This window comes from Hyla sarda, chromosome 1, assembly GCF_029499605.1.
Source record: "Hyla sarda isolate aHylSar1 chromosome 1, aHylSar1.hap1, whole genome shotgun sequence".
Lineage (NCBI taxonomy): Eukaryota > Metazoa > Chordata > Amphibia > Anura > Hylidae > Hyla > Hyla sarda.
The window spans coordinates 46542074-46557451 of record NC_079189.1 but is presented as its reverse complement, the minus strand read 5'-3'; the positions used below and the strand labels follow the sequence as shown (position 1 = coordinate 46557451).

Genomic DNA, 15378 nt, shown 5'->3' with positions numbered 1-15378 from the left:
TAAGAAGTGAATATAGATCTTGCACATTTATGGCTTACCTACAGATAGTATCAAAATGCACCTCTGAGATCCTCGGTTATCAGGGGGGGGGGGGGGTTTCGATACGTCTTGGGGCGGCTCACTGTAACCTATCTGCTCTATTAGTGAGTGGTGAAAACTTGCTATAGACTACAATGATTTCATTCACATCTCCACCATTTCTGAATATAAAGGGGGCAATGTGCTTATTGGTCTCATTTAAAGGGGTACTCTGCCCCTAGACATCTATATCCCCTATCCAAAGGATAGGGGATAAGATTTCTGATCGCGTGGGTCCCGCGATCTCTCCTGCGGCACCTCAGACATCCGGTGCATGGCGCGAACTTCACTTCGTGCCGGATGACTGGCGATGCGGGCCGGAGGCTCATGATGTGATGCCCCGCCCGTGCCATCACGCCCTCGCCCCCTCAAGGCAAGTCAATGAATGCCGGGTGCAGTAGGAGAGATCATGGGGGTCCCCTGCAGCGGGACCCCTGCGATCAAAGATCTTATCCCCTATCCTTTGAATAGGGGATTAGATGTCTAGGGGCGGAGTACCCCTTTAAAATAGGCTTTTGGTATGCATTTAATTTAGTTCTGTCAATTTTTCAGGATCTGGAGGAAATTAAGAAGGAACTATCAAAGTCAGGACAAGAGACTGTCGTGGAAGAGTCAAAGGCGAGCAAGAGACTGACAAAGAGGGTGAACCGTATGATCGGGCAGATAGACAAAATCATAACTGAGCTGGAGAACGAGGACAAGGTGTTGGATGCAGGGAGTGGTACTTCTCCTCCTGTAGGGTAAGTGGATGAGATTTGTGATTAGGATTGTATTTTAGATAACAATTCTGTATCTTTTGGCACATTGTATCCATAATAGGTACAATGTCAACAATAAAATTACTAATACAAGTGCCATGTGACCATCTGGAACAATCTCTGCAGATAGCTATATACTGTAGACCTGCGCCTAGTTTGCTTTTTTAGCTTTTTTCTGCCTAACTATGAATGAGGACTTCACAGATTTTGTAGTTTGCGATTTACAAATAGATTGTATTTAGGTAGAATACGCCATCATTGTCTGATCAGTGGAGTCCTGACTGCTGGGACCGGGCAGGGTTGCAGCTTTGGGTTATTCACGGTTTCAGCAGGGTTATTCAGACAGAATGCAGGGCACATGGTATGTTCAATTCTGCATGGAAACAGATTTGGAGTAAATTGACACAGACCCTTTAGAAAGAATGTGTCTATACAAACTGTTATTTAACCCCTTAAGGACGCAGGACGTAAATGTACGTCCTGGTGAGGTGGTACTTAACGCACCAGGACGTACATTTACGTCCTAAACATAACCGCGGGCATCGGAGCGATGCCCGTGTCATGCGCGGCTGATCCCGGCTGCTAATCGCAGCCAGGGACCCGCCGGCAATGGCCGACGCCCGCGATCTCGCGGGCGTCCGCCATTAACCCCTCAGGTGCCGGGATCAATACAGATCCCGGCATCTGCGGGAGTTCGCGATTAAAATGAACGATCGGATCGCCCGCAGCGCTGCTGCGGGGATCCGATCATTCATAACGCCGCACGGAGGTCCCCTCACCTTCCTCCGTGCGGCTCCCGGCGTCTCCTGCTCTGGTCTGTGATCGAGCAGACCAGAGCAGGAGATGACCGATAATACTGATCTGTTCTATGTCCTATACATAGAACAGATCAGTATTAGCAATCATGGTATTGCTATGAATAGTCCCCTATGGGGACTATTCAAGTGTAAAAAAAAAAGTAAAAAAATGTAAAAGTAAAAGTTAAAAAAAAGTGAAAAATCCCCTCCCCCAATAAAAAAGTAAAACGTCCGTTTTTTCCTATTTTACCCCCAAAAAGCGTAAAAAACATTTTTTATAGACATATTTGGTATCGCCGCGTGCGTAAATGTCCAAACTATTAAAATAAAATGTTAATGATCCCGTACGGTGAACGGCGTGAACGAAAAAAATTTTAAAAAGTCCAAAATTCCTACTTTTTTAATACATTTTATTAAAAAAAAATTTATAAAAAATGTATTAAAAGTTTTTTATATACAAATGTGGTATCAAAAAAAAGTACAGATCATGGCGCATAAAATGAGCCCCCATACCGCCGCTTATACTGAAAAATAAAAAAGTTATAGGTCATCAAAATAAAGGGATTATAAACGTACTAATTTGGTTAAAAAGTTTGTGATTTTTTTTAAGCGCAACAATAATATAAAAGTATATAATAATGGGTATCATTTTAATCGTATTGACCCTCAGAATAAAGAACACACGTCATTTTTACCAGAAATTGTACGGCGTGAAAACAAACCTTCCAAAATTAGCAAAATTGCGTTTTTCGTTTTAATTTCCCCACAAAAATAGTGTTTTTTGGTTGCGCCATACATTTTATGATATAATGAGTTATGTCATTACAAAGGACAACTGGTCACGCAAAAAATAAGCTCTCATACTAGTCTGTGGATGAAAATATAAAAGAGTTATGATTTTTAGAAGGCGAGGAGGAAAAAATGAAAACGTAAAAATTAAATTGTCTGAGTCCTTAAGGCCAAAATGGGCTGAGTCCTTAAGGGGTTAAATAGTTACTTTTAAAATATTTGTAATTATATAAATTGTTGAGCTTTACAGACTTCCCATTATAACAATATGAATTCCCAACATTTTTTAAATATATAAATGATATTATTTATATTGCCCAACAGAGGGCACACAATTAACTGGGGCTTTGCTGTGTAGACTGGGATAGAGTCAGCAGAGTGTGGGCTTTTTTCTAAAAGCTATTTTAAATTTCTGTAGGCCTTGATAAAGTAGGATAGTAAGTCTATACACCCAGATAAGTGTCTTAAAGGGGTACTCCACTGGAATTATTTTTTTTTAACTGGTGTGGTGCTAGAAAGTTAAACAGATTTGTAAATTACGTCTATTAAAAAATCTTGCTCCTTCCAGTACTTATCAGCTGCTATAAACTACAGAGGAAGTTCTTTTCTTTTTGTGTATCCTTTCTGGCTGACCACAGTGCTCTCTGCTGACAACTCTCTCCATTTTAGGAACTGTCCAGAGTAGGAGCAAATCCCCATAGCAAATCTCTCCTGCTCTGGACAGTTCCTGACACGGACAGAGGTGTCAGCAGAGAGCACTGTGGTCAGACAGAAAAGATATTCAAAAAGAAAAGAACTTCCTGTGGAGCATACAGCAAGTAAGTACTGGAAGGATTATGATGTTTTAATAGAAGTAATTTAAAAATCAGCTGATTTAAAGAAAAATGTTTTCCAGCGGAGTACCCCTTTAATGCAGCTTCTCTGTCACTCCCTCTTTCAGAAGCCGGGTCTGTACTCATCACTTCCTGGAAACTTTAACCATATGTTCACACATTTCTTAGTCTGTCCTGTTTATGTGAATGGGGAAGTTGCAAAAATCCATGTACATGTATGAAATAGCAGAAATTATTGCTGCATCTGAACATAGGCTTAAAGGGGTACTCAGCCCCTAGACATATTATCACCTATGTGATAGGGGATAACATGTCTGATCGAGGGGGTCCGGCCCCTAGATCCTCCTTTTGATAGGGGACAACATGTCTAGTGGCGGTGTTACTCCTTTAATTTTTGGAACCTTTCTCTTTGAAATGACTTCTGTTCTTTGCAGCTGCCACAATGACACACACCCTGTTGCACTCTTTGTACAATACAGGAAGGGTTTGTCTCCTATTGGGTCACCCCAGGAAACATTTCAAAATAAAAAAAATATATGTATAAATAACTGGCGACATAAAATACATAGTTTCTCTTCTGTCGTCTCAAACAACTTCCCTTCATTTCACAGCCTGTGTGGTTTCTAACATATTGGTAATTCTAGTATCTCTTGTTAATAATCTCTAGTTACAGACAGACCATGATGGGAAGGGGTGGCAGGGCTTAACTAGCGCTATGTACAGGAGAGTCAGAAAGCCTAGTCTGTGTACCTGCAAGTTGAGAATTTCACTGTCCCTGAAAGGCAAATAAAGGCTTGCTTCTCATCTTAGCAGCAGTTCAGTGCTTAGTGTGACCCATTCCTTGCTGTGCTGCTGCTGTTTCCGTAACCCCTTCTCCCCCACACGCAGTCTATAATGGTCTCAGTACTTGTAACCCCAAAGAGATCAGACAATGATGGCAGTATGTCTGTCAAAAATACATTTAAATTAGGCTTCTTCCTGTGCTTAAGGCAGTGTGATGGCCGTTAGGGGAGCCTGGGGAAATAGCGGGGGAAAAAATGAATGTATGTGCCGTCTTTTTCTCCCGCTTGTTCCGTCAAAAAAAATAACGGAGGCCAACGACCCCCATTATAGTAAATGGGAGTCATCGGGACCTGTTGTTGACCGTTGTTCCCCGTCATGAGAACGGCTGTTAAAAAAAGGACTTTAATGGCCGTTCTCGACGGGGAGCAAGGACAGTGTGAAAGGGGCCGAAGTTATCCGAGATTAAAGGGTAGCTCCCACCATCCTTTTTTTTTTCTTCTTCTGCCCCTGCCTATTGCCCATCTATCCCTAACCCCCTCCCTACCTTTAATAATTTTTTTTAACATATTAAAAATACCTTTTGTCTCCCTGGTAGTGTGCTCACTACCAGGCAGACTTCCCCTGCAGGCGTGACGTCACCGATTCCTGCTGGGGGGGGGGGGGGCACACTTCCGCCCTCAGTTCACCTATTCAGTGTACCTCCATCTGTTTCACCACCCCACTACAACACTCAACCCAGCAGTGGGGAAACAGCTGGAGTTGTGATGGCCGCGCAGCTCGCAACCCCCCCCCCCCTTAGTTCACCCATTCGGCGTACCCCCGCCACCCGCAAACCAATCCCCCCCCCCCCCCGGCCCCGTCGCGCTGCGCAACTCACTCCCCCTCTCCCCCCCCCCCCCTTAGTCCACCCATTCAGCGTACCCCATTCCCGCTGCGCTGCCCGCAACCCCCCCCCCCGGCCCCGCCGCGCTGCACCGCTCCCACATCCCTTCTACCTTAGTTCACCTATTTAGTGTCCCTCCAGCTGTTTCCCCACTACAACTCCCAGCTTGCCCTGACATCTATTGGCTGTCAGGGCATGCTGGGAGTTGTAGTGGGGAAACTGGAGGCATACTGTATAGGTGAACACGCAACCCCCCCGTCCCCCCCCCCCCCCCCCCCCCCCCCCCGGGATAATATTTTACCTGTCCCCAGGAGCCGGGGCTCTTCCTTCAAAGTGCTTGCTCCCGCCTGTCTGATTGACAGGCAGGGAGCGAGAGCAACAGCTGGAGGCACAAAATGGGTGAGGTCACCAGCAGATGAGTTACGTGTGACCCTACTTTTAAACGTATTTCCTAGCCACAGGTTATGTGCTAAATATCTGATTGAAAGGGATGCCAGTGCTGGGACCACCATTGATTATGAGAACGGGGTTCCCTTGTCCTCTGAGTGAATAGACTGATGTGGGGTCCAGTTTTCCTAATTCTATGTTTCCCAACTAGGGTGCCTCCGACTGTTGCAAAATGGCGTCGGGCATGCTAAGAGTTGTAGTTTTGCAACAGCTGGAGTCACCTTGGTTGGAAAACATAGTCGCAATTGGTCGAGGTGTCTCAGTGGTTGATTCCCCCCCCCCCCTCCCCCCACCTACCACATATGTAGCGCATATCCTTTAAATGGGGGATACGTTTTCATTTTAATACAAAAAAAATTGTTAAAGATGATGATAGTTCCCTAAAAAGTAGTTTCTAGTTAACTTTTCTGCCCTTTTAATCATTTGGCCATATAAGGCTATGTTTACAGGGGGAATTTCCTAGCGGAAATCCCACTTAAAATTCAGCTTGGAAATTCCGCTAGGACTTGGCTGCACCGTTAACGCGGATGAATTTCTGAGCTGCATTTTGCTCGGAAATACATTATCGTCTATTGAGACTGTGCATTTCCAAGCGGTCCTCGCCTTGGCGGAACATGCAAATATGGGCAATATCCATCTCTATTTTTTCCGGGCAGGCATTCCGCACATTTTCTGCTGTGTGAACATAGCCTAACTTTGCAAATAATTTGGCTTCGCCCATCTTGTGTTGAAAGTTTCCATATTCTGAATGAATGATCTTGCATCTCTCTGTCGCCATCTGCTGGCGCAGAGCATGTACTGAGCTTATTATCCGTACAGTAGAGGATTTGGAGATACTGAGTGGGTTTTCTGTATAGAAATTCTGCTCTGAGCCTATAGTGCAATGGTCTCCAACCTGCGGACCTCCAGATGTTGCAAAACTACAACTCCCAGCATGCCCGGACAGCCATTGGCTGTCCGGGCATGCTGGGAGTTGTAGTTTTGCAACATCTGGAGGTCCGCAGGTTGGAGACCACTGCTATAGTGCTTGCTGCATCTCCCTGCTGGAGAATGATTCTTTAGAGAGGACATTTTGTTACTTTTCTTGTTTTTATTCTGTTTTATATCTGTTTTATGTGTGTGTCCTGTTTTATCCTCCTGTTTTCACCTCCAGTTTCATGTATGAAATCCCGTCCATAATTTTCGTGTGTCGATTTGTGTTCTTGTTGCGATCATCCATCCAATCATTTCCAGATCTTTTGTGAGCGGCAATCATCAGAGGTCCCTGGCGTAATCGCCACCCCCTGCTTCCCTTCACCCCACCCTTGCTTTGGCTGGCACTTTTTCCCATATTTTAATGGCTATAACTGTTTGCTGTACACAGATTGTATTTCGCCTTTAGGGAGAATCTTGTCAGCATTAGTGAACTCATTAACATCATGAGGCTCATCCAGAACATCCCCGAACAAAAGCTGCTGAGGATAGCCGAGGCTCTGGATGAGAACCAGGACGGGAAGATCGACCTGGATGACGTGGCTAAGGTATGTTGTGTGGACGGAACCTTTATATTAGGAGAAGGTGTAGTGCGATAATCCTTAAAGGGGTACTCCGCTGCTCAGCGTCTGGAGCAAACTGTTCCCAACGCTGGAGCCAGCGCCGGGAGCTCGTGACATCATAGCCGCGCCCCCTCATGACATCACGCCCCCTCAATGCAAGTCTATGGGAGGGGGCGTGACTGCTGTCACACACCCCTCCCATAGACTTGCATTGAGGGGGCGGGGCTATGACGTCACGAGCTCCCGGCTCCATCGTTCGGAACAGTTTGTTCCAAATGCTGAGCAGCGGAGTACCCCTTTAACTATCATTTATTCCAAAAATGAGTATGAACAGTGTCAGAAATTCCAAAATCTATGCGATACAGACAGCCACAGTTGTACTTTTTTCTTTTTTTTCACATTTTATTCATTTTTTTTCCATGTACAGATAAAACATTTGTTTGGCGTTATTTCGGAACGCTACAAAAAGCTGCACTCACATTTTTCTCCTCCATTATGCAGTTTTTGTGGTGCTTTTTTTTATTTATTTTTTTACTCGGAACAGTTTGTTCCAAACGCTGAGCAGCACAGTTGCCCTTTAACCTGTAGCTTTCCAGCTGTTGAAAACCTACAACTCCCATCATATCCTGACAGGCAGAAGGTCTGTCTTCTCTCCTGACTTGTCTGTTTTAGTACACAACACAACATTTTGGTGCAGACTGAAGATTTAACCCCTAGAGAATAAGCCATGTGTTTCTGCTGCTTGGTCCTTATCGCACAGCGACATTAAAGAGTACCTGTCATCAAACCATATTTTCTAAACTAACTCAAATTATATTCCTTAACTTCCTTAAGTTTCCAAGTATTAAAAAGCTGTGTAGCATACCTTTCCCCTTGCTCACATTGTGTGAGCTCCCAGCAGGAGAAAGTGGGCGTTCCCCAGCAGACGGGATGTCACTGAAGTCTGCAAGAGCTGTGCCTCACCATGCCCCGCACGCACTTCCTGAGTTAGGACTTCTGCCAGTCCGGTTGGAGACCAAATTAACTGTTTGGGAACAGAACAGAGCCTCATAGAGGCCGTTTTTTCAATCACATTGAAAACATATAAAGGTTGAGAATTTTAACAGCGAGTAAATAGCAAAGTGTCTTATAATTACATAAGGAACAATATATTGAAAGTTTAGTTTGGTGACCGGTACCCTTTTAATGTACAGCGCATTGTACAGTCAGTCTATGAAGCGAGAGCTGCATGGACGGTGATTGATGACTGCTATTAGCAGCCCCCACTCACAATAAATGACAAACATCACAAATTATGGTGATGTCCATCAACCTCTTTTTAATGTCGCTGCATTTAAGAGGTTTCTTACAGCAGTGGCTTCTTTTATCTGGCAATTGGCCCAGTAGCAATCTGCTCTTAGAGTCATCCTTAGCATATTTTTTTTAATGTTTTTTAATATTTAAAATAAAAAATAAAAATTATATCTACACTTAATAAAGTGTATGGGTGCATGTTGGAAGTTGTTGTTTTGAACAGTCTGGAGATCACAGAAATATACCATGCCAATCATAAATGCCAATCATAAATGCCAATCATAAGTGATGCTTAAATTCACATATTAAAGTGTACCTATTGTTAACAAAAACTTTTTATATAATGTAGATAATGCCATTATATGTATGTATGTGCTCTGTGCACTGAGGACAATCGGGGCTCTGTGCACGGAGGACAATCGGGGCTCTGTGCACGGAGGACAATCGGGGCTCTGTGGCAGGGAGGACAGGCGGGGCTCTGTGGCAGGGAGGACAGGCGGGGCTCTGTGGCAGGGAGGACAGGCGGGGCTCTGTGGCAGGGAGGACAGGCGGGGCTCTGTGGCAGGGAGGACAGGCGGGGCTCTGTGGCAGGGAGGACAGGCGGGGCTCTGTGGCAGGGAGGACAGGCGGGGCTCTGTGGCAGGGAGGACAGGCGGGGCTCTGTGGCAGGGAGGACAGGCGGGGCTCTGTGGCAGGGAGGACAGGCGGGGCTCTGTGGCAGGGAGGACAGGCGGGGCTCTGTGGCAGGGAGGACAGGCGGGGCTCTGTGGCAGGGAGGACAGGCGGGGCTCTGTGGCAGGGAGGACAGGCGGGGCTCTGTGGCAGGGAGGACAGGCGGGGCTCTGTGGCAGGGAGGACAGGCGGGGCTCTGTGGCAGGGAGGACAGGCGGGGCTCTGTGGCAGGGAGGACAGGCGGGGCTCTGTGGCAGGGAGGACAGGCGGGGCTCTGTGGCAGGGAGGACAGGCGGGGCTCTGTGGCAGGGAGGACAGGCGGGGCTCTGTGGCAGGGAGGACAGGCGGGGCTCTGTGGCAGGGAGGACAGGCGGGGCTCTGTGGCAGGGAGGACAGGCGGGGCTCTGTGGCAGGGAGGACAGGCGGGGCTCTGTGGCAGGGAGGACAGGCGGGGCTCTGTGGCAGGGAGGACAGGCGGGGCTCTGTGGCAGGGAGGACAGGCGGGGCTCTGTGGCAGGGAGGACAGGCGGGGCTCTGTGGCAGGGAGGACAGGCGGGGCTCTGTGGCAGGGAGGACAGGCGGGGCTCTGTGGCAGGGAGGACAGGCGGGGCTCTGTGGCAGGGAGGACAGGCGGGGCTCTGTGGCAGGGAGGACAGGCGGGGCTCTGTGGCAGGGAGGACAGGCGGGGCTCTGTGGCAGGGAGGACAGGCGGGGCTCTGTGGCAGGGAGGACAGGCGGGGCTCTATGACATGCCCTGGCTCACACATGAGGATGATTGGCAAGCCAGGAGCCTGCACAGAGCCCTGCTTGTCCTCCCCTCACTTCCTGTATTTGGTCTCCTCATAGAGACACACAGGCAATAGCTGCAAGGACAGCATTATTTTACCCAAAAACGTACAATTTTTTTTTAATGAATGTATATTACAAATAAACATATATTGGTATTATCTACATTATAACAAATGTTTTTTAACAGGTACACTTTAACGCTTTGGACTACATGATATCTTTGGCCATGATGTGTCGTGCAGTCAAAAATCACAGTAATGATCTGCCTGCATTGCCGTCAATAATAAAAGAATAGGGCTGTGACCTGTAAGTTGCCGCAGCTTGTCTGTGGGGTTGCAGAATGGCCGCGTTCACATTCATCTACAATCCAGGCTGAGCGATGATGCAGACTTTGGCTCCACTACGCACTTCGTGGTCAGAGTTGCAGTGTAGCCCCAGCTACCTTCCCACATTTCTCTTTGTATCCTCAGGTGGTGGAACTGATCGACAAGGAGGACATCGACATCTCCACCAGCCAAGTGGCCGAGATTATGGAACTTTTGCAGAAGGAGGAAAAACTGGTGGAGAAGGAGAAAGCTAAAGAAAAAACCGAGAAGGAGCACATTGCAGAAGTGCAGAACTGACCCCCCCCCCATACATACCCTATATACACACACGTGCACATCTCGTAAATTATCCATACGGCTGCTATATTGTTTCTATTGCTTTTGAGGTGATTTCATTGCCAAGTGAGATATTAACGTGTCATTCAGGGTGAAATAAAGGCTTCATGTACCTTAGCACCATTCCAGGAGCATCAGGCTTTTTACCACTTGTTTTAAGTAAACAGAAACTTCTGGTGCACTTATTATTTTTATGACTTTTTTTGCACAGTTATGATTTTGTCATTATTGAAGAGACTGTAGACTTTCAGCTTCATTTTACCCTCTAAGCTGGTGTTTCCCAACCAGGGGGGCCTCCAGCTGTTGCAAAACTACAATTCCCAGCATGCCCGGACAGCCTTTGGCTGTCCGGGCATGCTGGGAGTTGTAGTTTTGCAACAGCTGAAGGCACCCTGGTTGGGAAACACAGCTCTAAGCCATGGTATATAACCTGGTCTCTCTTGGATGTGCCCATCTCCCCCCTGATTAAATGACTGCCCCACAAACTTACATAGAAATAAGACCCTTATGCTATTTTAGAGGTGTTCCAGGTTGAACCTACAGTGATTTTGGGGGTTCAGTGCTAGAAAGATTGTGATAAACACTATGGAACATATTCTATATGTATGTATTGCTTTGCTGTACTACCAAAGAGTATGGTGAATACTATGTGTCAGTACAGGGCCTAGAATGGATATAGCAAGACATCTGCATCAGTATAGTCCTGTATGGGTTGGTAGATACCTGTGTATACTTATCTTTATGGTCCTATAGAGAGAGGGGGACTATAGCAGAACATCTGCATCTGTGCTGTATGGTTTGGTATATACCTGTGTTATGCACATGGGCATAAAATGGAACCTTAGCCTCTATATAGTCTTATAGGGAGAGAGTTAAAGGGGTATTCCTGTGGAAAAAAAAAAAGTTAAAAAGAAAGTTAATCAGATTTGTAAATTACATATATATATATATTTTTTTTTTTAAACTGATCCTTCCAGTACTTATCAGCTGCTGAAGTTGAGTTGTTGTTTTCTGTCAGACCACAATGCTCTCTGCTGACACCTGTCTGTCTCAGGAACTGTCCAGAGCAGTATAGGTTTGCTATGGGGATTTGCTCCTACTCTGGACAGTTCCTGACATGGACAGAGGTGTCAGAAGAGAGCACTGTGGTCAGACAGAAAAGAACAACTCAACTTTAGCAGCTGATAACTACTGGAAGGATTAAGATTTTTAATAGAAGTAATGTACAAATCTGTTTAACTTTCTTGAGCCAGGTGATATAATTTAAAAAAAAATGTTTTTTTTACTTGAATGCCCCTTTAATATAACAGAACCTCTGCATCAGTATAGTCCTATGTAGGTAGGAGGGTAGTTATACAGGTCTATATGGAGTTAAGTAGAGCCCCTGTATCGGTATAGTCCTATTTAGGTAAGGATGTACCTGTATGTGACCCATAAGGAATGTAGTAGAACCTCTGCATTGGTATAGTCCTATAGAAGTAGGGACTTAACCTGTATGTGACCCATAAGGAATGTAGTAGAACCTCTGCATTGGTATAGTCCTATAGAAGTAGGGACTTACCTGTGTGTGACCCATAAGGAATAAAGAAGAACCCCTGCATTGGTATAGTCCTGTATAGGTAAGGACATACCTGTATGTGACCCATAAGGAATAAAGAAGAACCCCTGCATTGGCATAGTCCTATATAGGCACATACCTGTATGTAGCCCAGATGGAATCTATGAGAACCCCTGCATTAGTAAAGGACTATGTAGGTAGGAAAGTACCTGTATGTGACCCATAGGAGATGTAGCAGTACTTCTGCATCAGTATAGTCCTGTTTAGGTAAGGACATATCCATAGGGAATATATCAAAAAGTCTGCATCACTGTAGGCCTGTGTAGGTAGGGAGGTCCTGTGCAGGACTTGAGTATATATCAGAACCTCTATGCTGGTAGAGCCCTATATAGGTAGAGATGTATCTATATAGAAGACATAAATACAGTCAAACCAATGTATCGGTACAGTCCTATGGAAGTAAGAAACACATATCCAAGGTATACCAGGCTATTTGCTATGGTTAGAAACAGCTGGAAGAAACATCTCTTTTTAACTAATCCCTCCATTTTGATTTGGGAGGGTAGCAGAGCCTTTAAAGGGGTATTCCAGGAAAAAAAAAACATTTATTTTTATCAACTGGCTCCAGAAAGTTAAACAGATTTGTAAATTACTTCTGTTAAAAAATCTTAATCCTTCCATTACTTATCAGCTGCTGAAGTTGAGTTGTTCTTTTCTTTCTGACAACATTGCTCTCTGCTGACATCTCTGCTTGTCTCGGGAACTGTCTGAAGCATTAGAAGTTTGCTATGGGGATTTGCTCCTACTCTGGACGGACTCTGACAGAGACGAGCAGAGGTGTCAGCAGAGAGCACTGTGGTCAGACAGAAAAGAACAACTCAAATTCAGCTGCTGATAAGTACTGGAAGAATTAAGATTCTTTTCACTAGAAGCAATTTACAAATCTGTTTAACTTTGCTGGGAGTTGTAGCTTTGCAACAGCTGCAGGCACCCTGGTTGGGCTACACTGCCTTAAGGGTATGTTTTACATGTGGAACCCCCTAAAAGTATTTTTTATTTTTTTATGGATTGGACAAATATGGCTGCTTTCTTTCAGTCCTCTGCACAGGTTTTGGTATTGCATCTTACCTGAACGTCAGTACCAGACACATCCTGGGCTACGGCACTATTTCTGGAAAAAAGTAGCCGTCCTTTTCTAATCTTGGACAAAACCTGCAAAGGGGGTTATCCAGTAGTAGTAAAACAGAGCTGATTTCTTCCAAAAAAAATAGCGCCACCCCTGTCCTCAGGTCGTGTGTGGTATTGCAGCTCAGTTCCATTGAAGTGAATTAAGCCAAGTTGTAATACTGCACTCAACCTGAGGATAGGTGTGGCGCTGTTTTTGAAAACATTTAGCTCTGTTTTTCTATTCACATTCTCTGCACCCTCTCCAAATCAATAAAGGGGCTTCCTCACTATTGTCGCTGTTGGTTATTTGGCTTGAGCAACCAGTCTGTTTATCTCTATGAAGGAACAGGTCTCCCTGCATAGGTTGCCTCTAATACAGACCCAATGGCGGCCATGGTGATGATGCCCTATTCTTCATATCATGACTGATTTGACTTTTTTTTATATTTTTTTTGTATTTTGGCCTTTCTTTTTTATTCCTGAACCTTTAATTTAAAATAGCTGCGGCTGCCTACGGGCAGAGAATGTATTATTGAGGTATTTTTTTTTTTTTTTTTTTTATTATATTCATTGCCTTCATTGATAGTCTAGGAAGATTCCTCCTATTTATTTCAGGCCCACGCCTGTGGTGCTTTTTTTGTGTTAAATGCCAGGAATGTATTTTTTTTAAATTATTTTCTATGCATTTTAATACAGCAGCACTCAAATCTCCATTCAGTCAATAGTGGATATTGTGTCCAACACTTTTATACTAAGAATTAATATTATAAATCTGCTTTGACGTAAAATTTCTTGTTCTTGATTGTAAACTGTAATATAAAAGGCCGATGTATAGGACGGGTATGGAGAAAAGGGGAACGCCGCCCTTCAGGTTTTCCTGTTTCTCCTACTGCTGCTTTGCTAATAAAACAATGTCTGTAGAAATATCCATACGAATGTTCCCTGTGTGTCTCCTTATTTTATAGAACTTCCCAGAACTGGTAAATGATTTGTATAGGTCTTGTTTTTCTCTGAAAGGACCACGAAATCTCAAGCTGGTCCGTACACTTTCCTCATTCACGTGCATGCTCATCTCAGCTGAGAGTGCATGTGAAAGTGGGAGTAAGCTGCTGCCAGAAGCCACCGGCTATTGCTTAACTATCCTGAGAACAAAAGGATCAGATATATTGAAATCCTTCTCTCCCCCCCCCCCTTCCCTGACATAGGTCATTTGGGAGTCAATAGGCCCCCTATAATCAATAATTGGTTGGCCTCTCCCACTGAAATTGGCTGGTAAAGCCGACAATAAAGTGGATGACCATCACTTGCCTATTTTGTAGTCTAGACACAGGTGGCACCTGTATGGAACATCCCATGATTCTTAAGACACTGCGCTCTTCTTGCTTCCTGAAGGGAAGATTAGTGAAACTGAGCTAATTTCTTCCTAAAACAGCACCACATCCGTCCTCAGGTTGTGTGTGGTATTTCAGCTTTGCTCCATTCACTTCAGTGGAACTGAGCTGTAATACCGGAGGACAGGGGGGAGGGGGGATGCGCTTTTGTTTGTTCTTGTAATAAATCTACTCTGCTTTGCTAATCTTGGATAACCCCTATAAGAACAGGTGCTCCAAGAAATGATGTCCCCCCCCCCCCCCCTAAAGTTTCCTGGAAAAATGTGCGCCATAGAATGTCTTTACCCAAAGCCTAACTGCAGTAAGGCCTTTTGTCTTGAATACTCACGTAGGGACACAAGAATCCTTGTTTTTATAGCTGCATCTGACCAAAACCTCATTCTAGATAGAAGGGACCATAAGGTAGATCTTTCAGTAGGTAGGTCATTTCCTGTCTAAATGAAGCTTGAATCCTCATTTGTTACTTTTGGCTACAATTACAGGGACTCCCCATTCAAACCTTGTTCTTCCATTTTCAGAAGCTCCTGTCTTCTGTCTATCTAAAATTAGAAAAGAATCAACTTGGAAAATATACATAAAAAATAGCTTATTTTTTTTAACTATAGAGACTGTCTCCATGGTAACAGACAACGAACAAAAATTATGTAGTCAGATCATGCAGTCATGCTGTCCTTTCCATCTGTCCCCTAATTCTTTTTTTATTTTCCACCGGAGTACCCCTTTAAGTCACTAGGTGATAGTATACCCATAAATGAAAGATAATGATAAAGTTATGCACGAATCAAGGAAACATTAAGCTGCTGCCGCTGAGAGACCTCACAATATAGCAAGGTAGACTTAGTAAGTATACACAAATTCGGTACTGTCATGAGGCAACTAATGGTCAGTCAGGCCACGAATGGAGGCTAGGGAGCAATGACTGGATGCAGAGGAGCACCAGGGA

General features: G+C 44.8%; 1 protein-coding gene across 2 annotated transcripts in view; it reads left to right on the top strand.

Annotated features, from left to right (window-relative positions):
• The window catches only part of LETM1 (leucine zipper and EF-hand containing transmembrane protein 1), an 85491-nt gene extending 70472 nt beyond the window's left edge, over positions 1-15019 (top strand). Inside the window, exons 12-14 of one of the 2 annotated variants that reach the window (XM_056554937.1) lie at positions 631-818; positions 6732-6888; positions 10128-15019. In XM_056554937.1, coding sequence (XP_056410912.1) covers positions 631-818; positions 6732-6888; positions 10128-10280 — 498 coding nt within the window. In that variant the 3' untranslated portion in view covers positions 10281-15019. The remainder of the gene's footprint in view (positions 1-630; positions 819-6731; positions 6889-10127) is intronic. The other variant, XM_056554938.1, reaches the window with a different exon arrangement.
• Positions 15020-15378: the final 359 nt, after the last annotated feature.